A 22,913-nucleotide genomic window follows, 5' to 3' on the forward strand; every position below is an offset into this window, starting at 1 on the left:
ACAGTCACAGGCAGTGAGTCGTAGAATCTTCACCCCGGAGACTTCGGGTTTGTACGACTCCCTACATGATTCATTGTACTGTAATCTGAGTCTAGTCTACCAGGTCTACATGATGCGGAGAGAAGTAATTAGTTTGTTTGTGTTGGTGTTGACACACCTGGTATGAGCACTTCGAACGTTCAAGTCTTCCCGTCTTGTACACGCACAGCAGGTTGAAGTGTAGTCGAGTCTGTGGGTGCCTATTCCACTACACCGACCCGTAGATTTTCTACGCTCCAGCCTGAGAGTGAGAGCAGCTAGGAATCAAAGAAGGATCATTATTTTGGTCCTTGAATGAGTAATTCAGCATTTCCCTAGTGATTACGCTGAATACTTTAGCTGCAGGTTTGACTCTATCGGCACCGTAGCGTCCTACGATCCAGTCGTTCAGTCTAGTCTCCGGTGTGGAGCGTCGCTGCAAAACAACACCACACTTTGCGGTGGAAAATCCGGGGAAGATTATCCTCTCGAGCCAGTCGAGGTAAGTGTGCGCTGTTGTGTATAAGCTCAGCGCAAAGAATTCTTGGACATTTGAGTGAATCCGTTGTAGTAACATACTGACTGTTGTGAACATGGAAATCCTGTCGCACGTCTAGCGGCCACAATATATAGCATTGTGCTGGCCCTGCAGCCGTGGATAAGCGGTACACACATGCATTTTATGCGCTGCAGCGCGCTAGTCGCATCGGATCAACATGTGCCCTGCACGCAGCGTTCTGTACGCGCTGAGGGCGCCGGCCCCGGTCAATCGACCGGATATGAATGTCCACGACAGTATTTATGGCATAAAACTTGCGTAGTAGTACACTTGCGCTGCAGCACACGACTGTACGTCCAAGTGCAATAAGCAGGGTTGGCTATGGAAACACTTGTACCCCCCCCCCCCCCCCCTGTCGCCCCTGATAACGTAACTCGTCATCAAAATTTAATGAATGGTCCAGTTGCATTCATCCTACACACTGAGACTAGTTGACGTGAATATGATCTGAGGAAATGGTCTAAACCCAAGGCGGACATGTAGCTGGTGTCCTTTTCAGGTGTTTGCACAGACGCATATGTGTAAGATGGCTGGCGCATGTCATTCATAGTCATTATGTGCATGTCATTCATAGTCAGGGTTCCAACCCCATCAAAATAGTAGGGGGGGGGGGGGAGGGGGCATGGAAAACAGTTACCATGTCTCCCATTTTTCCACTTTCCAATATTGTCTTGCCACGCTGAATGCAACGTATGGGGCGAATCCCCGACTTCGCCCCAGACAAATGTGCCTTCATTTAAAACTAATAGTGACTTTCAACTGTATTTGTATTCGTACTCAGAGGCGTAGGTCGAAACATTTAGGTTTGGGGGGGGGGGGTGCACGTGCTCCCGTGCTCAATGCGGACTACGCGTCTATAATAATAATCCGTTGCATGCACACGAAGACTTCATCTTGCATGGGGCAGAGTAACATTGTTGCAGGGGTAGGGTTCCTTAGTTCATCTAAATTACACAGCTGTTACAATTGAAATTATTCATTTTCTGGTTTAGTAGTACATGGCTGTACTAGTGTTGGAGCATTCGTACTGCAAACGTGCATCCAGGAATCTCACCCCTGCTGCCCCCAGAGTGTGCAACTACAAAAGTTGATGACATTATTTTGGTATGATGGCATGCACGCAGTTACAGGGCGGCTGTTGGCGTAATTTTGTATATAGGTCAAAGGTCTGCGAGTGCATCCGTGCGCTCAAGTGTGTGTGTGTGTATGTGTGTGTGTGTTTCTAAGCGGCTGGATGCAGGAAGGGGGGGGGGGGAGGTGCTGCGAATTTCTCGTACTTTGCAGAGAATTGCATAATGGAATGCACTGTGTGTCTAATAAGCACACAAGCATGTCGCAAGCATTGCATCATACAATTATAACATACACTGAGTTTGTGTGGGAAGAGCATTGCATGCGGTATTTACTTTTCATACTCTGCAGCCCGCAGTTATGTATGTAAACATTGCTATGTCAAAGTATACAATTGAGCAGGCTGCATCTGGTGGCTGCTGTCCATGTGTGCGGGCACTCTTTTTATACATCAGTCATTCATGTGCATCGTATGGGTAGGGGTAGCATGCGTGCACGGATGTGCCGTGTGCGTGCATAGATGTGACATGTGGGTGCACAGATGTGGCATGTGCGCGCACAGATGTGACGTGTGGGTGCGCACAGATGTGGTGGGTGTGCGCCCAGGCATGGAAAGCATACGCATGCAGAAGAGCTGTTTGTGCAGAAACGCATGGGTAGCGTGCCGGCACAATGTCTGTGTGTGAGGACAGTGACTGGTTTGTGCAGGTCAGCATGCTGATGTGTGTCCAAACACGTGTAAATATACTGCAGTGGTGGAGATGGTGCAGGTGATGACAAAATGAGCGTGTTGTCTATACTGGTTACCCCAGCAAGAGTATGATGTGCAGAGGTGACTGTCTTTGCCGTCCAATTCCGATGTACTCCGTGTATTGTATGTAGACCAGGTGTGCATTGGGGGGTCGATTCACATGGCTTCCTCAGTCATGTGGGTTAGACAGTTATCTGGCGCTAGTCTTGATCTGTTTCATTCGGATCTTGTCCTCCGCTATCGTGGCGACAGTGTATAAGAGAAAATAAATGTTGTGGGTGCACATCCAGTTTGAGTACATTTACAGATTAGTGTACCTCTCTTGTGACAGGCGTGTACATGGTACAAGGTGTCTGTGCATGTGGGTGAGTGAGTGGGTGGGTGGGCGAGGTTGTGTGTTTTTGTGGGGTGGGGGGGGGGGGGGGGGAGTGAGGTGTGTGTGGGCGTGCGTGTGAGTGTGAGGTGTGTGTGTGTGTGTGAGGGGGGGGGGGGGTGTTGGTGTGTATGTTTGGGGGGGGGGAGGGGGAGTGAGTGTGTTTGTGTATGGGTGCTGGTGGTTGGTGGTGGCGGGGGGGGGGGGGGGGGGAGTGGGTGTGATTGTTGCTGGTCCCGGTTGCAGATTCTGTTTCTGGCCATTCCGCTGTTGCTGATGTAGACACCAGTGGTGGGTTTTCAATGCTGGAGAAGATGATGTAATGAGTTTTGCGCACAATATCGTTTTTATTTACGATGCTTCAGTGGTGGGTGAAGGGGGGGGGGGGGAGTGGGTGTGATTGTTGCTGGTCTCTTGCGACAGGCGTATACATGGTACAAGGTGTCTGTGCATGTGGGTGAGTGAGTGGGTGGGTGGGCGAGGTTGTGTGTTTTTGTGTGGGGGGGGGGGAGTGAGGTGTGTGTGGGCGTGCGTGTGTGTGTGTGTGAGTGTGTGGTGTGTGTGTCCATATGGTGCAGTGGTATGTGCAGCGATTTCCAATCGATAGGTTGCGGGTTCGATTCCCGACGATTATGGTCACACACGTCTTTCTTCTCTTTCTCAGACTCTTCCTGACTTTTCTTTCATTCTCCTGGGTGGTTACCAACAGCCAGTGCATGCCGGAGTATGTGGTGTGATGTGTGTGTGGGAAAAAAAGAAAAAAAAGAAAAAAGACCAAAAATAGGGATTCACTGGCCAGAAAAAGTCACTTCAAATAGCTGTATGGTGTAGACCAGGCTGAATAGTGACGGTCAATTCTTCAGCCTTGCAAGCTGTTGAATGGTGCAATCCCAGCACAAGTTGCTATGGCTTCTGCCGTAGCATTGCTATCATCGCCTCCGGCGATGGGCGTCAAAGGTCAAAGGTCAAAGGTGTGGTGTGTGCGTGTGAGGGGGGGGGGGGTGTTGGTTTTTTTTTTTTTTTTTTTTTTTTTTTTTATTGGGAACACAGCCCTACAAAGAGACATGTGGAGACAGACACAAGACAAGACACAGGGGATGTAGGGACGACGTGCCGATGTACAGGGAGCAACTCGACCGACCAGGGGTCTCGGCGTTAGCGTTGCAACCTGGCATCGAAAAAAAAGGGGGGGGGGTTGCATGGTCAGGTAGCAAAAATAATAATTTGGTGCGAGAAAGGGGCGCTAGTATTGCACCAAATAATATAAATTAATACGTGTAATGACTAAACCAGAAGGGAAAATGAAGAAAGAGGACAATAATCATAACAAGCAAGTAGTAGTAGAGAGGTAAATACTAAATGGGTCTCAAATCTCAATATCATCGTCACAGGTACTGTGTGGACCACAGCCATCTCTTTCGGATTAGATCCTTACATACGTTGACCTTGAAGGTTTGGAGGCGTCTTGAATGAGGCTCGTGAAGCAGGAGGTCCGCAGGCAGGTTGTTCCAGGGTGTGATGGCGAAGAAGGGGAAGGATCGCAGGAGGTAGTCAGGGGCTGTGCGAGGGGGTGTCCACTTCAGCTGAAAGGCATGGTGCATCTGACGTGTTTGCCGTGTGCACATGCTAGCTAAGGCAGGGGGCTTGGTTGGTGGCAGCATGGCCTTTACCTGGGGAGGCCCTGGAATGTAGTGCAGCTTGAACAAGTATGACAGGGCTGCCACCATCCGACGAAGCTGAAGACTTTGGAGGATGGTTCCAGTGGTGTGTATGTTTGGGGGGGGGGAGTGAGTGTGTTTGTGTATGGGTGCTGGTGGTGGGTGGTGGGGGGGGGGGGGGGGGGGTGGAGTGGGCGTGATTGTTGCTGGTCCCGGTTGCAGATTCTGTTTCTGGCCATTCCGCTGTTGCTGATGTAGACACCAGTGGTGGGTTTTCAATGCTGGAGAAGATGATGTAATGAGTTTTGCTCACACTATCGTTTTTATTTACGATGCTTCAGTTGTACTAATAGTCCTATATTGGCTCCTACTGTTGTCCCAGTTTAGAACGTGTACCAGTGTCCTGCTCAGAGTGATGTAACGCTGTTCTGTATGGGGTGACTACTAGAACCTGGTTCTGATATTCATTGACAGACTCTAACCACTGCTGCCGTATACGGGACAGTTGTTCTGTATGGATGACTGAATGTCATGCTTTGGTACAGCGATGACGTTAGTTTGCCGCAGTGTGAGCATTCACGATTTTTGGTGCATTGCAGTTTTGGCAGTGATAGCTCCACGTGTACTGCGGGTCTAGCGTCATTTGGCGCACGTGGGTAGTGTTGATAACTGGACCCATTGCCGGTTTAGCTGCGCCACTGCGTTGGCTGCGATTGCTGTGTGCTCCCCCCCCCCCCCTTGATTTCCCGCTGGCGTTTGCACCATGATAGTTTGTAGCTACCTAACAAATTTAAATTTTGCAAATGCTGGTTTTTATACATTGTGTAATTACTCAGCGTTATTTGCAAAAATAATAACAAATTTAAAAATTTTAAAAATATTACTCAAGTGTGACTAGTTAGTGTGGCGGCTATGGTGTTAGCCCATTGCGTATCGCCAGAAAGGAATGTACTGTCGTAGACATGGAAATCCGGTCGATTGACCGGGGCCGGCGCCCTCAGCGCGTACATAACGCTGCGTGCAGGGCACATGTTGATCCGATGCGACTAGCGCGCTGCAGCGCATAAAATGCATGTGTGTACCGCTTATCCACGGCTGCATGGCCAGCACCCTGAGGCCGCCAGCCGTGCGACCGGATTTCCATGTCCACAACAGTATGATTAATTCATATCACGATTGGATGTACTATCTCTCGCCTGTCGAATCCAGGGAGATAGGTGAGAAATGATTTCTCGCGCAATATTTTCCTGTTGAAAGTGAACTGTACCTGTGTATATTATGATACTGTTTTTCATGACATTGAGTTGCTCACTTGTCGCTCTCTCCATTGGGTTTTCGTGCACCTCCTGTGTAGGAAAGTCTGCACCCAGTTATCCCTGCGCACAGCTTCAGTGAGATGGAAGATGAGAATGTGCCTGGTAAGTTATTCACAATTGCTAAAATACTTTTCTCTTCTTTACCAGTGTATGCAGTGTGTGCAGTTGTGGCAATGAGAATCTGGATCGACATACATTGTACACTTGGAAATGTTTCAATGCTGAGAACTGGTTTTGATTAAATTGTGTTGGATTCCGGTCACTGCTTGGTATAATTATGTCAGGGAGTTGAAGTATCAAGCTGGATAGCCAACCCGGGTGACTAAAACACCAAACAATGAGGGTCTCCTGCTCTGGTTGTCAGACCCAGTCACCCTTAGAGCACGGCCAATTCATGTGTGTTCCTATGCGGCTTCGCGAGACCGGCTGTGTTTCTATCCAGGGGATTGATAACGCCGTGTTGATGGTGACATTCAGAGATCACTGAGCATGAGGAAACCCAAAACATTTTCGGTTCTCTCATGTTATCTACCTATATTCTTGGACTGTCTGTGGAGAGCAGCCTGGATTTCACTTTTCCAAAACTTGCATCCTTAGTTCTTGACGTGCCTTTATTTTGTAATGATTTGTCTCTTTTTTTTGCCGAGACTGTTGTAGCTGCTGAAGGCTGCAGTGGTGATCATGAGAGCAGTAGTAGGAATGAAAGTGGTGGTAGCTAAGAGAGTGTTGGGGGGGGGGGAAGTACCAGTATCAATGGTGGGTCTGGTGCTTCAGGAGTGCATTTCTCATACGTTGGCACTCTCAGTAGGAATAGAACTGCTACTACTTCAGTTGTTTCTACTGATGTGTCGTGGCTATATGGCTATACTGTATTGTGTGTAGTCATGGTTGAGAAACTCATTGCTACAATCATAGATGTAGATATCAACTTCAGAATAAATCAGGCCACAATGAGTTATGTTTCTTCTCTCTGACTCTGTGTGTGTGTGTGTGTGTGTGTGTGTGTGTGTGTGTGTGTATGTGTGCGTGTGCACGTGTGTGGGTGTGTGTGCGTGCGCGCGTGCGTGTGTGCGTGGGCATGTGCATGTGCACATGTGTGTATGTGTGTTTTTTTTTCTTTGTTTAGCTGCCGCAGGCAAACCGTTTGACTCGCCCGAGTTCCTTGCTGACATACATCCGTGGTTGCTGTCTTTGGATGCCGACATGTTCCGGGAGGCAGCACAGCAAAACCAGCTGCTACGCACTTTTGACAGTGTTGCAGACCTGGAAGACACTCTACAGCGTGAAGGTCGGAAAGCGCACAACAAGAAACTGATTCAAATCATCTCGGCCAATGAGCTGCATGGATACCAACGCTTGTGTCACGTCGTTGCCGAAATGGGCTACCATACTCGAGTGCACCAGATGTTGAACCAGCTGCCAGAGAAGGATCGACCATGTCTAGGCAAGTTACAGTATTAATACTATTGCTCAATAATGAAGGTGATCATGTTGATACTCACTGGTTTGAGGGAGAGACGCAAACGAGAAAAGTCTGAAGAAAATATTTGACTGTCACAAACCAGGACTCGAACCAGGGACCCTCGCTGGTAGACAGTTGCCATGGTAATCAGTATGAAGTGCAAGTTCCTCATGGAGTGAGTGATCTGTGTAAAGGCTGAATATGTCTTCAAAAAGAAGCTACAGTAGACATCTCACTAGATCAGAACTCATTGCATTCCGCTAAATTCTGTAGCTTCCACTGGTCAGTAACTATGGGCAACCAGAAAGCCTGGTGCTCATCTGTGTTGTCTCCATGACGACAAAATCGTGTTTGATTGAATGCCAGGAGACCCGAATTCACTGAAGTTTAGCAATAGGAAAAATATATCGGGAATGTTTGAGAGACAAGTCTTGTGCTCTCTCTCCAACCTCCCCCCCCCCCCCCCCATAATGCATATGAACAAAAACAAACATCCATGCAACAAATTGTGTACTCTGATTTGTAGGGTGTGACATTGCTACATTGTCACATGCTTCCATATTTCTTACAGATTTACCCAGCGCAGTTGACATGGCAACCACAAGCGTACGTCGGCGAGCCCGGACAGGTGTGGACGGTGGCAATGGTGACAGTGATGGAAGAGCAGTGTCACAGAGAGCAGACGAAAATGGTGAGGAACAAGGACATAGTTTTATCTAGCCCCATAGTCTATCTTGCTTTTTGCAGGTGTTTTCCTTCGTTTACTAGGGACCATTAGCAACGCGAAAGGGGAATTGGGTAAGAGTCCCATCCTGACCACGCGAAATATACTCGTGTTTGACGAGCTCGGAGGGGTTTACTCGTGATGAATGCAACGAGTGGGTTTTAGTCCAGTACTTGCGATTTCAACCATGATATGGAGAATAGCACGGTAAACTCTTTTGTCTTTGCCATTTTTCTCAAATTTCGAAAAGGTGAAATCCACTCTAGCCAAACAACCAGTAAGACCATTGATTTTGGCATAACTATTGCCAACATGGAACAGAACAGGGTCGAGGGTAACCACAGTGCCGAAAATTAGATTTGTTCAAGACCACCTTCAGCTTGCTCGCCCGTTTTTTTGTCGACTGCTCCGAAACGTACATTTTTTCAAATGTTCTCAACTGACTGGCTCCATTGTAAAGTTTTTCGGAGAATGTTTTGACATGGACATCGCGAACATACCACCTTGGTGCACCAATCTAACCGGCGACGGGGGTGTCATGGGGCTTCTTTCATTTTCATTCGGGTAAAAGTCAGTCAAGCTGAGAATTGTTCTCAAGGAAAAGTTCGCAAAAATCAGTGCCAGTAAAAGTATCAGAAAACTGTTTGAATCTGGAAAGCAGCCGACTCACGTAGACGGGTTGTGAAAGCAAGGAGCTAATCCTATATCGCGCCGTGTTTCATGTGCGTTCCGATCAACTTGTTCCCGTTGACGTTTCACGGCTGGTTTATGGTCTCTACTGTATCTCTACCCCTCCCCCCCCCCTATTTTTCTTTCTTCGATCGGTGTCCTTACCGAATTTTCCACTCTCTTCGTCTTGGCAGCGGCATAGGAAGATGTTTTGGTCAGGGGGGGGGGGGCTGACTTCCAGCCACTGACCCGCTCATAAACCGGTGTATACAATTCGTACATGTAAATGTGTACCGGAGATCCTTCTACGGAGAGTTTATTATTTTGTTCTCCAAGTATTACACTCTACTGTGGGTTGCAGCATGGCTGGAAAAATCCTTTCGCTTCCGAGCGGGACTTGAACCTGACCGGGCACGAGGGAAACATAGATGCAGTGAATGGGATTTTCGTTTTTTGACCACTTTGTGGTGGGTCTGATCTACTCACCTCCCACCGCTTAGGAGCTGCATCTGGGCCTTGATCCAAGAGGGTGGTGGCGTTCCTGAGGATGCGGAAAACTCGGCCTTTGGGCGAGTCTCACGCGCACCGTAATTTTTTAAATTGTTTTTATTGCACTCTATAGCAAGCGTGGAAACTGAGTACAATACTAGAATCTGGACAATAATAGTGAAAGTGCTGTGCATCATGTACATGTATGTTGAGCACTAGAGATAGCATGCAGAGACCTCTGTATATCTAGCTCTGATTGACAGCCGGGCCAAAATCCAAAAGAGGGAATATTAACTGAATGCGGAATACGTCCATAATGAAGAAAGATAGTTGATCATAGAGCAAACCTTACTGGCAAAGACAGAGAGGTAAGCTGATGTTCAAGAACTCCCTGATTTCAGCAGAATCCCAGACTCATTTCCTGCTAGTGATTAGAACTCTACGACTAGTGTAGATTTTTTTTACAATATAAAATCATTTGTTATGTTCCGCTGATAACGAATGTTCCACGATGGTGTGGACGACTAATGTTGCCGTCAGTGGTGATATCTTTTGGAAATCACCGAATGATGGCTACAAGTCTCGCGCTCTGTTTCTTCATGAAACTGTTGAAATTTATCACCACCGCCAAAGACTATGGCCAGTCGTACCTAGCAATCTTGGCTCTGCAAGACCTGCTGTACTAACCTTAAAGCTGTGTTCACAACTGGTGCGTGTACGCGTGAAACCACGCGTTTCTGCGTATTTTTGCTGGCTTTTGGGGCGTCATGCGTACGGAAATGCACTGAAATGGAAATTCCAACATGTTGGAATTGTCAGCGCGTATCAGGCGCGTACCAGCGTACATGCCAGTCACTTTGACTGGCGGGGTCAAAAAATTAGTACCCAAAGGTGTCGCACGCGCTAAATGCGACTCGGATTGCTGATTTTTGTGAAAACCTGAGCGCGCGTTTAGGCACGCATGAACCGCGAGCCTACTTTGTCCACGCGCCAGTTGGGAACACAGCTTTAGTCTCAACATTTTCTTCTGGAAAGCGGTTTTCTCCAGAACGCAGCACTAGAACATTGGGAAGAACTGACTCCGACTACAGCAAAGTACTCCAGACTTTCCGATTTTGAAGGAAACAGCCCGGGATGAAAACACTTCATCAGCAGCTACGAAGTAAAAACTATCAAGTTTGTGGTGACTGTGCTTTACACCGGCGGCACGCAAAGTACTCTAATTTCAGAAATCTTCGGTGCTCAATATTTTCGGTATGAGGGCAAAAGGCTAGGTTAGGTGAACAGAAATGTTAGGTACAGAGAAGCAGTACCCTATTGGATTATGTGTGTTAGTGTTTGTTCGGTGTATTGAAATTTTAGGTATGAAACAGACGCACCGAAAGTACCGAAAATAAAAGTACACCGAAAATTTCTGAAATTACAGTACTCAGTGGCTGTGCTTTACACCGGCGGAACGAACATTTCTTTTAGATTTCACACAGTCGACACTTTCTGGGCCTGTCAAGTCATGTACACGTGTCAGTAAGCCCACTGCATGGGCATGGGCAGATAGGACTACGATTGATCTGAGTGCATGACTTGCGCGTACAAACATGTTCACCGAGTTTCCGCCCTACATGCGCCAAAAGGTTTGGGTGGGGGGGGGGGGGAGGGGGTGGCGCCCCCCCCCCCCCCCATCCTACCTCACTGCTCTATGCTTTAGTCTTGTTTTGCGTGTCGGTGTGCCCATCTACTCGTACATACATACGTGACATGTGTGTGTGAACTTTTTTCTGTTTTGTGAGTGTTACTGTACTCATGTGTGTACTCGTTTGTGCACGTGTATGTGTTTGTGCACGTGTGTGTATGTGTGTGTTTGTCTGTGTGTGTGTGTGTGTGTGTATATGTGTGTGTTTGCGTGTGTTGCAGCAGCGAGCCATGGAGAAGAGGAGGGTCATGGAGCAGAAGAGAGGAATGAAACTGCAGCGGAGCATGAGGCATCATCATCAGCTGCACCAGAGGCAGTACCAGCTCAGAAGCCCAAACCATTCCTTGCAATGGTGGCGGGGCTGAGTCTCCTTATCATTGCTATCATCAGTGTCTATTACGTTCGTAGTGCCGACTACGGTTTCAGCTCATCAGGTAAGATCCAGTATCTTTGTACTAACTGTTATATTCTGTAAAGTCCCACAATAAGCGAGGTGGGTCCTGCGACAGTGACCGCTCTTCACAGTGATTCAATCAGCACTGGCTGTAATCCGCATTCTCTTTCATTCTTCCCAGTTTTGATTCTTGAGCTACAGCACGCAAAAAAGGCGTAGACTCGGGGGGGGGGGCATTGGTTCGTTCATATTCTCTCTGGGGTGGGGGGGGGGGGTGGGGGGAGGGGGGGGGGGGGGGCAAAGAGGGGAAATACACAATAAACTGTGACATTGCCAGGCAAATGAAGGTCAGGGGTTCAGAGTCTTTGTTTATAGTACCGGTTTGCTTCGGCAGTTTTGCACCTATCAACGAGGGGCAAAATTATCCACTGCCTATCTCCCATATTATCCACTGCCTATCTCCCATATTATCCACTGCCTATCTCCCATATTATCCACTGCCTATCTCCCATATTATCCACTGCCTATCTCCCATATTTTCTTGATTCACAACACACCACAGATACACTACTGTAAGGTATTTTCAATTTTGAGATTGATCTCAGCTGCGACGGTGCTTGCTGCAGCTGAATCCACTCTAGTGCGATGACAGTGCAGCGACAATTCCTATCCACCAGAAGCTGCAATCTCCGACTCAGAGGAGAGTGATTCAGACTAACCGATCTCTCTATTGTCCTTGTTGAGCAACACAAAGTTTTATCACTCTCTTAGTATTGACTCCCATTGATTTTCGCTATACCTAAGCAGTCAAATATTCCTGCATATTTCACTCCTTAGCGCTATATTGACTGCTTATAGTTGACTGCATGCTTATGGGTTTCGCAGTTGAACGGTGCCTAGTGCAGCATGGTCACTGTATGAGTAGGTGATGGTGCAACGGTTGTGCAATCATAAAACTGGGAGAGTTCTGGAATTTGAAAAACCGACTGTTTGTCGTGATAAATCTAATATTGACTTAGTACTTGGTCAGTATAGGAAATGAAAGCCTCGGAAAAGACCTCGGCTCCGCCTCGGTCTTTTACTCGGCTTTTATTTCCTATATTGACCTCGTACTGAAAGAAAAATCATCAGTCACACCACCGGGACTCGAACCAGGGACCTTGCTATTCGCGAGCAATGCTCTAACCAACTGAGCTACAGTATGACTCTTATCCACAGTGATGGTAAATCTATCCTTCTTCGATCGATCCACATCTGGCTTGCAACATACTGGCAACTCACACCAATCAAGAGGGCCCTCGGCCTTCGAGTCCCGGTGGTGTGACTGATGATTTTTCTTTCTTTCATATCTGGCTTGCAAGTGTTGAGTTTCGGAGAGAAAAGAGCAGTAAGTGGCATGTGGCCTCTAATTTCCTAAAACTTTGAAATTCTCCATGAAGTCCAAATTTGAAATTGCAATTTGTATTTGCTCGCAGTGGACATAGTTTGATGCGCTCCCCATGATATCAAGCGAATGGCCGAGGGCCCTCTTGATTGGTGTGAGTTGCCAGTATGTTGCAAGCCAGATGTGGATCGATCGAAGAAGGATAGATTTACCATCACTGTGGATAAGAGTCATACTGTAGCTCAGTTGGTTATAGTATTGCTCGCGAATAGCAAGGTCCCTGGTTCGAGTCCCGGTGGTGTGACTGATGATTTTTCTTTCTTTCATATCTGGCTTGCAAGTGTTGAGTTTCGGAGAGAAAAGAGCAGTAAGTGGCATGTGGCCTCTAATTTCCTAAAACTTTGAAATTCTCCATGAAGTCCAAATTTGAAATTGCAATTTGTATTTGCTCGCAGTGGACATAGTTTGATGCGCTCCCCATGATATCAAGCGAATGGCCGAGGGCCCTCTTGATTGGTGTGAGTTGCCAGTATGTTGCATGCCAGATGTGGATCGATCAAAGAAGGATAGATTTACCATCACTGTGGATAAGAGTCATACTGTAGCTCAGTTGGTTAGAGCATTGCTCGCGAATAGCAAGGTCCCTGGTTCGAGTCCCGGTGGTGTGACTGATGATTTTTCTTTCTTTCATATCTGGCTTGCAAGTGTTGAGTTTCGGAGAGAAAAGAGCAGTAAGTGGCATGTGGCCTCTAATTTCCTAAAAAAATAAATAAAAAAACATCGTACTGAGTCAATATTAGATACGTATGTCGATGAATCAACAACTATTTTCGATTGTGGAGTGTGAGCTTTTTCAACTGATTGGACTAAAACCATGCGCCGAGTTTTGCAGGTTGGAGATCGTAGAGGGAAGATAGTTTTCTGCTTCTTTTTTGGTGAAACACAGGAGCATGGTGGACTACAAGTAGAAGCTTCAACCTTCTTTTCTGTTCTCTGAACTTTCATGTGTGCTTTGGTCCAGTGGATCGCGCTGAGCACGTACTGAGGATTCGCTACGGCAAGGCCAATGAAATCCACTCGCCGATGTTTGAAGCGACAACAGCCAACACTGTTGACAACATCTACATCAACCTTGTCATGTTGCCAAAGAGGAACCTAAGCGAAGAGTTCAAGAACGAATTCCAGTCCAGCTCCGACGACATGTGGCGGACCGAGCATGCCTTCACTCGCGCAGGGCAGAGAATGCAAAGCGTCCACTTGGAGTCTCTTCTCGACAGAACCCACCATGGTCCATCATCCCATCGCACAGGTCAGACTCTCGGGACGATAGTCATGGCTAGTGCTGGGTGCGGGAAGTCGTTTGTTTTTACGAGGGTGGCACCGATCAAATGGGCAGCCGGTGAACTGTGGCCTAACAAGAAACTGCTTGTTGCAAGAGAGTTGCGTTTCCCAGACGTGCACAAGGCTACATCCCTGAGTAAGCTACTTGGACTAGACGGCATTGGTATCGAAGACAGCAATGCCCAGCAGGAGATCTGTGATCATGTCCGCGAACACCCTGAGAGTCTAGTTCTTATTTTAGATGGTCTTGATGAGGTGAACCTGAAAGACATGAGCAGTTTTGTCTATGATGTACTGTTTGGCAAGGAGCTGCAGGGAATTCATCTCATAGTAACATCTCGACCATGTGCCGACATCTTCCAGTTGTCAGTATTACCTCACTTCCACCAACACATCGAGCTAATGGGATTCAAACAAGATGATGTGGAGAGGTATATCAGTAGCGCACTTAGCCCGGAGAAAGCAGAGACTCTGATCGCAGAAGTCAATCGTTCAGCTTATCTGAGTGGCATGATGGCGACCCCATTCATGGCACAGGAAGTGTGTGTGCAGTACCACTTTGGCTTGGACGCGCCACAGTGCATGGCGGACATGTTTGAACAGATGATCGTGCAGATTATCAACCGGAAATACGGCCGCAAATACAAGCAGTGGAATGAGGTACCTGTTGAGGCACAACTGCTGGTGATGGAAATGGGACAGTTTGCCTTCAATATGCTTGCCAAGAAGCAGATGATTTTCAACGATGTCGATCTCCAGAAGCATTCTCTCAGTGAACATGCTTTCAAACTAGGTTTGTTGGTGACAAGCGAGGAGTCTCTATCAAGGAAAATTTTCAGACAACATCGGTTCAGCCATCTGACCACTCAGGAATATCTGGCGGCAATCTACCTTGCCAGACACCCCACACACGATGTCATGAACAGTCCCAGTATTATTCGACTAGTAGAAATCCTCGGTGCAGAAACGGCACACTTGAGAACATTCTGGACCATGCTTTGTGCCCAGCTGAATACAGCACAAGCCGAATGCCTCGTGAACTCGTTATTAACACGACAGAAGGTAGAGGAACAGGATGAAGAAGGCATTTTGCACCACTTTTATCGGTACACATCACATGTTCATATTGAGGACTTGGCTCAACCACCTAACATTTCTGCATATTTCGAGAGGTCTGATGAGCAGCGACGCTATCTTCAGAGTCTAGCATTTCACTCCTTCGCCGAGCTGGCAATGCAACGAAAAATGGTTAATTCCCCACTGTCGTCAATACGCGCATTGCTAAGGTCTGAGCAAAAAGTGTCGATATACTCAACTGATCATCCTGCAGAGATACGCTCGATCGACATAGTCCTTCGCCATCACCCCCAAGATGTTCAGAGGGTGGCCATACATGTTTGGCCGATGTCCGATAGTGATCTTGTCCCTTCATCATTAGCAAACTGCAGTGGGATCCGAGTATTGGTATCCTATATTCCTCTCTATAGCCACGGTGATGTGGCTACTTTCACCTCTGCTGTACAGCATTCAGCCAAAAATCTACTCCAGCTGACTGATGGGAACACCCCAATGTCCTCCTCTCTGATTGCTGCACTCTCAACATGTCACCGGCTTCGTGTCCTGGATCTCACGTCTGGCATTCTGACTACTAGCAACGCCGGTGCTTTGGCCAGTGCATTGTTTAATCTCACAACACTGGAAGAGATCAAACTGCATGGTAGTGTGGACCTTTCAAGTGATGATGTGGCTGCAATCACCCGTGCACTTCACCGTAGTAGCAATCTATCCACTGTTCACTTTACCGACTGTGGCTTGACTGCATCTGTTCTACCAGCCATCACAACAGCTCTACAGCACTGGAAACGCCTGAAGACCTTGAGCCTCAGCCTCAACACCTTCAGTGACACTGGTGCACATGAAGCTTCTCAGTTCTTCTCTGCGCTCTCACAGCTCACTGATTTGCGAAGGATTGGGCTTAGTGATTGTAGTTTGCCTGAAAGTGCTGGCTCCGCTTTAGCAACTGGACTATCCAATATTAGCACCCTGCATGTTATTGCTCTGGCTAATAATCGCAATCTAGGTGATGAAGTTGTTATAGACATTTTGCATGCACTAAGGCAATGCAAAGACATGCGTCATGTCGATCTGGATAACTGTGGTCTGACAGCCGCTTCATTGCCAGCTATTACAGCTGCTCTGCACAGCTGGCCAAACCTCTTCACACTGCACCTCAGCGGCAATGATTTCAGGGATGTTACAGACGACCAGGCCAACAGCTTTATTGCTGCCGCGAAAGCCCATGGGAAACTTAGTGGGACACCTTTTTACGATTCACTTATGGATTCCACTCAAAATAGAGCATATTTAGCACTGAAGTCTGCTACGTTCAACTAACACTTTCTCACCAGCGTACAATTTAAATCATTTCAATTATCTGCTATAAATGACTAGACAATGGCGAGACAAGAGCTTTGCAGCCATGGTATTGTTATCCACTGGCTAGTTCACGTCAGTTCAAGTCGGTGTATGTTGTCTCCTGCAACGATTAAAGCATTCTGCACGGTTCTGGTTCCCACACATTGGTCTGGCCATTTTCTTAAATTCTCACATCTGTTATTGCTCCTTCAGTGTTTTCTTTCTTTCTGACATTGAGATTTCGAATTCTTTATTCTCACGATGGCACCATCTCCAATAAGAGATAGGACATGTGTGTACAATTGCCAATGGGTGTATCTTTCGGTGATCTACCTCACCTCCTCGCGTATTTATCTGAGCTCTGGTACGAACTGACAAGAAGTAGACTTGTATGTGTTACTTGACGGTATTACGGTCAAGTGCCGAAAGGTTCTTCTTACATATCGACTAACGTAATTCCGACATTTTAAAATGATATATGACATGGTTTATCAGTCTGACACACCTATTTGAACAACAATCAATCTACCTTAGTCCTCACATGTTGAATGCATGATGCCCCCGGGACATAACAACAGAGGCGTTGCAAATGACTTCTCAGCGGAAACGCATATGGGCACTAACTATTCAGTGCGCTGTACGTGTGTGTGTGGGGGGGGGGGGGGTGTAATCATGTAACATAATCACGTTTGCACCACCATCCGTATCAATGAAAATGGAACAGGAAGGGAACGAAAGAGAGAATGTGTGGAGAGGGGGGGGGGGGGGGGTGGTGGTGGTAATCATCACCGCACACTTGCACCACCATAAGACATGCACGAACTTGTGAATTTTGGTAACACTATGACAGCATACAGCCGTGCTGCGACCCACAGTTAATTGAGAACTCGTGGCCTGGCACGAGGAAAACATGGATGCAGTGAATGGGATTTTCGGTCTTTGACCACATTCTGGTGAGCTCATCTACTCACCCCCCCCCCCCCCCCCACCGCTTTAGGAGCTGCATCTGCGCCTGGATCCTTGAAGGGTGGTGGCGTTCCTACGGATGCGGAAAACTCGGCCTCTATATAGAGAAACCGAGTCTGACGCGAACCGTGGAATTTTTATATTTTTATGACATCATTGGATTTGACTATGAGAACATTGGACGTTGGAATCGATTGAAACAAGAACAAACAAGGATATCCTTGGACAGAGACAAGGATAGAAAGGCGTGACGTTGTTGCCCCAGCAACCCGAATGGGTTAATGATGATGATGATGACGACAGCATTCAGGGTAGCCACCCCAATGCCTATAGACAGGAGGAGCCTTCTTTTAATCCAAATCCAGGTCCCCCCTCCCCACACACTAATCTCCATTATAATTTTACTGGTGAAAAAGGAGAAGGACAAAATGTTACGAGTTATGACTGTCTGTCCACCAACGTAACCAGATCTTATACAGTCAGCGAGTGCGACAAAATGGCACAAAACTGACAAGGAGTACTGAGACATGTCAGTTTTGTGCCAATTTTTCGCACTGGCTGACTGTATAAGATCTGGTTACGTTGGTGGACAGTTAGTCATAACTCGTAACATTTTGTCCTTCTCCTTTTTCACCCTAATTTAATTTGCTCACCATCCGAGTGGAATAATTTTTACTCACCCCTATTCCCGCCATCACTCAAGTCTCATGCTCATGTTATACAGATGACACACTAACAAAAAAAACTATTCACGGTTCGCGTTAAACTCGGCTGAAGGCCGAGTTTTCCGCAAGCGTAATGACGGTACCACGCTCTTTGGATCAAGGCGAAGATGCAGTTCCTTAAGTGGTGGGAAGTGAGTAGATCAGACCCACCACAAAGTGGTCAAAGGCCGAAAATCCCATTCGCTGCACCCATGCTTCCATCGTGCCAGGCCGCGAGTTCCCAATCAATGATAACACGCTAACACAAACGTGATAGTGTAGAATGGAGGTGTTATGAACCCAGCCTGAGGCAACAGTCAAAAGTTCAAGTTAGGTTTTAGTTGTGTCGACCAGGGTTCATAACACCTCCATTCTACCTTGAAAAAGGTACCCATCTCCATCTGAACTCATAGCATGCAAACTAAGAGGTACTGAAATTGGATACACTGACCGTCGCAGTAATCATAATCTACACGGCCGGTATCATCACGCATGTACAAACAGAGCATTGGGACTGTATTGTAGGTAGCCAACCGGGCTAACATCACTGACGGCAGTGCTCTGAATGGATTCTAAGGCTGCGTTTACACGACAACGCATGGCCAGTTTTCCGTTTTTAGTCCCACATTTCTTTTTTTGTTTTTGTGCGTTTACATGATCAAAGCGGATCCGAAGTGGTCTCCGTTTGTATCATTTTCGCGCGTCTACACGAGAGCAAAGGATCCGCCAAAGTTTGTCATGTGCCAAGTGTTGTCGTGGAAGCACCAATCACACTCAAGTATTAGTTGAAAACAAAACCCAAAACAACACTCGTCCTATGACGAAAATTATAGAAACAATTTTTATGATTGTCGGATCCGTGTTAACGGCCGAAAACGAAACAAACGTGATGGAAAACGAGGCCAGCACACCGTTTCGACTGTTTACTCACCCGAATGTATCCGGCAGAACATTTCCGTTTTCAAATTCTTCTACCTTGGCCAGCGTTTTGGTTTTCTTCCGTTTTGGTGTACAACTTTTACGTTTTGCTCCACGCACCGTCTAAATGAACCATGCATCCCAAAGGATTTTGTTGCGTTTTCACCCCCAGCGTTGTCGTGTAAACGCGGCCTAAAATCCCCAGCAAGCCATTACTGGATATAACTGGATAGCTGGCAGCCAGAATGAGATGGTTTAAGATCATGATTGAGAAACACAGGGTAGATCTGACAGGCTCAAGACCGGCATGGAAGTGGAAAGTGTTTTTCCGGCCGTGCTGCACCCTAAAGTACTCATGTTTAGGCACAAGGGAAATATTGATGTAGCAAATGGGATTTTCGGCGTCTCACCACTTGGTGGTGGGTCTGATCTACTAGTACTTAGCTTTCACTGCTTTTCAGAAGCTGCATTTGTGCCTTGATCCGTGAGGGTGGTGGCGATCCTATGGATGTGGAAAAAATTAGTCTCTTCAAGTTGCGAACCGTGAATTTTGTTTTGATTGGACAACCAAGAGGAGCCAGCGACCCTCGCTTGTAGCCAGCAATGCTCTAAACACTGAGCTGTGGTGTAAGATTTTTAAAGGATTGGGGAGAACTTCAAATTCAAAGGGTCAGCTGGGGAAGTGAACGAACCCCCTGAAAAGAGAAAAAAACTCTGGAGTGAAAAACTTGTCAGCGCCTTCTAGGTTCAGCCTGGTCCCATAGCACAGTGGTTAGAGCATTGCTTATGACAAGCAAGGACCCGGGTTCGTGTCCTGGTGGGCCTGGCGTTTTTTCTCTCTTTTCAGGCAGTTCACTATCCCGACTGATCCTTTGAATATGGTGTAAGATTTACTATTTATTTTAAACCTATTGTTAACTCGACACGTTTAGAAAGTGCCTGCTCCGAAAGTGGGAGCTCATGCTTCCTGCCCACTGATTTGACAATTGTTTTCCTTTTTTTGTACTAAGTCCACTATGCTCGCGAACAATTGTGGAAAGTGGTGGCGGGGCCCTGCTGCTCAGCCGACTTTGGTGATCTCAGCGTCTGCACAGAAAAAGCTCGTGCAGCATCCTGGCAAGTGATCATTGCAGGACAAAGAAACAATTACTGTCAAGGCGGTCGGACTTTGAGCACCTGGGTCTACATGTGCATGTTCGAAAAGATATCAAACACGTGTCAACCGTGATGGCTATAAATATAATGTGCATCATTCGGGGAGCATTTCCTAGTCATTGCACAAAGTGCAAGTGGGTGAGCCTGGAGATGCAACTGCCTTGTCAGCCGGTTTCTGGCACGCCTCAGGGTTATATTCCTCCATCAAGTGTCCAGGGGCCGAGTGCAATTGATTGTTAGATGCCTCAGCCACGTCCCCCGGCGCCTGATAAAGATCACTGGCATTGATCGTAGGAGAAACAATACAAGACTTGTCTGCACCCAATTCCGAGAAAACGTCACCCAGACTATGGGATGACACCTGCTTCTCGACCTCCTTTCCTTCCCGGTCAGCGCACAACTCAGCATACAGCATGGGCGGTGTTTCGTTACGTTCTGCCACGTCTGAGGAGCTCATCCTTCTATGCGGTAGTTCCCATTCGTACGTGCTATCAGGTTGGTCATTGTTGTAGGTATATTCACTATCTGCAATGCTACTTATGTCCGTCATCAGGGAAACAGAGGAGTTGGACATCTTCCATTGTTTCTGGTATTGCGGTACCTCCGATTCGTACATGCTACCATCCTGGCTATTGTCGTAAGTGTCTTCACTATCCACAACGCTTCTCGTGTCAGTGAACAGGTTAACAGAAGAGTTGCCCACCCTCCACTGATTTTGGTATCGATGGAGGTCTTCGTTGGGTCCTTGAGTGGCGAAGGTGGAGGGCACATTCTTATGATTTGATGAGTTTCGTCGACAGGTAACGAACATGAATAACAGAATCAAACTGAGCACTGAGACCACTATAATCATGGCTCGACTGCTTGGGTGTCCAAGCCAGGTAGTCTCTTTCCCCGCACTAGTTGTTGGAATACCTAATCCGTTGCACAGCAAGAAACCAGAATGCAAATAGAACACACACATGCACACACATGCACACACATGCACACGCGGGGTATTCACACATGCGCACGCGGGGTATGCACACACGCACGCATGCATGCACGCACGCACGTACACACACACATAGACATACACACACACAAACACACACACGCACACAAACACACACAAACACACACACACACACACAAAACAACACAACACACACACACGCACATGCACACACACACACACACACGCACACACGCACACACAAACACGAATAAACACACAGGTGATCGAGAGCATAACAAAAGAAGATGCCTGGAAATGAGGTTTGAGATGAGATGCGGTTGGAATATGACAAAGAAGATGATGAGATTCTGTCAGCAAAATGCATCCGTGCTACAATACTGCGCTGAACAGTGGAACAATGACATGCATTGGCATATAATGCCGACAGAGTAAAGGCCAGAATTTGGGAGCTATACTGGTAATCCTTGTGCATGTTTGATCATTGAAAAGGGCGGGGAAGAGAATTTTAAGCTATAGGCACCACATGACCCCCAAAGTCTAAATCAATCAAATGTTTGAAGACCCCTACGCACGCAGGTTGGGTTGTTGTGTCACCTCCCCCGTGGACTTGTACTTTGCCGCACAGACAAGCCTAGAAGAAAGCTAGCGTTAAATCTCAGTAAAGCAATCGGCCGGTAGACAGGAGGAGAATGCGAGGAATTACTCCCCCCCATTAGCTTTGATTATTTCCTATTGTTACCCTAAACTCTCAACACTACTATTAAAACATGTTGTGATCAGTGTTCACAAATATTCTAACATTGGATTTTACACACAAACTTTGCTGACTACCTACACAGGAAAGGCCTGGTTTTAAACCCTGACAAGACGCAGGTCTTAGCCATTGAGGCATCACGCCGTAGTACCCTGGAACTCAACGTTAACTGCAACGGGACGCCTCTCACCCAGACCACCACTGCTCGCTTTCTGGGTCTACAGATCGATTCCTGTTTTCGGTGGGACGCGCAGGTCTCCAGCATAGTACGTAAAACTTCCCAGAAGCTAACCACCCTGAGAACCATCCGCCCGTCGCTATCTGAACGCCAGTCGCTCCTCTTCTATTCTGCCCTTATACTTCCTGACATGCTTTATGGATCAAACGCGTTCTTCTCTGCCCTCACGGCTCAGCAGCGGCACCAGCTAACTGTCCTCGACAAGCGATGTGTTCGCTGCGTAGCCAATCTGCCCTTCCCGTCCCATACCACTCCTATATACACTCGCCTTTCCCTGACCCCTGTAATTGAACGTGCCAAATGCAAACTCCGTTTCCTTATTCACCGTGTCCACACCAGCAGCATCAGCCCTCTTCTGAAAGATAGAGTAGCCCTCCAACCTCCCAGTAACACCCGTGGCAATGACAATTGCAAATACGTTGTTCCGCTAACTCGGCGAATATCTGGCGACAGCCGACCATTGGTTTCCGCCGTGAAGCTTTGGAACACCCTGCCACAGGAACTCACGTCCGCTCGTCGTCCAATTCCGTTTAAAAGATTGCTGAAAGTGTTTTTCTACGGTTAATATTGGCAAATAGCACCTCCCTCTGGCATAGGTCCTCATCTTCCTATTTCTCCCTGATTGTTACTTCGTTCGAACTTGACTTGTAATTACCGGTACAAATACTTCCTTTTGACTGTTTCTCATTTTCGCAAGTGAAGCTTTATCGAGCCACACTTTATATTCTATCGCCATCATAATATTGGGCATCAATGCCCGTTTGGTTTGCGATGTAAAATAAAACTTCAAACAAAAAACAAACAACACCTACCAATGCAATGTGGAGTCTCTGACCATTGTCCATTCGAGAGACAGATAATGGAGCTACTGCCGTTGACTTGGTAGCCAACATTGCACTGAACCTT

General features: G+C 47.2%; 1 protein-coding gene across 2 annotated transcripts; it reads left to right on the forward strand.

Moving 5' to 3' along the window:
* On the forward strand, window positions 1-16,891 carry LOC135812056 (uncharacterized). 2 transcript variants are annotated; one of them, XM_065325382.1, is made up of 6 exons: window positions 1-520; window positions 5,785-5,848; window positions 6,873-7,190; window positions 7,780-7,899; window positions 11,005-11,214; window positions 13,580-16,891. In XM_065325382.1, exons 2-6 carry the CDS (start codon window positions 5,827-5,829, stop codon window positions 16,291-16,293), a joined length of 3,384 nt encoding a protein of 1,127 aa, XP_065181454.1. In that variant the 5' UTR covers window positions 1-520; window positions 5,785-5,826; the 3' UTR covers window positions 16,294-16,891. The 2 variants fall into 2 exon arrangements, with proteins under 2 accessions (XP_065181454.1, XP_065181453.1); XM_065325381.1 differs by having other exon boundaries at window positions 11-520; window positions 11,002-11,214.
* The last annotated feature ends 6,022 nt before the right edge of the window (window positions 16,892-22,913 follow it).

The sequence above is a fragment of the Sycon ciliatum genome, chromosome 3 (assembly GCF_964019385.1).
Source record: "Sycon ciliatum chromosome 3, ocSycCili1.1, whole genome shotgun sequence".
Taxonomy (NCBI): domain Eukaryota; kingdom Metazoa; phylum Porifera; class Calcarea; order Leucosolenida; family Sycettidae; genus Sycon; species Sycon ciliatum.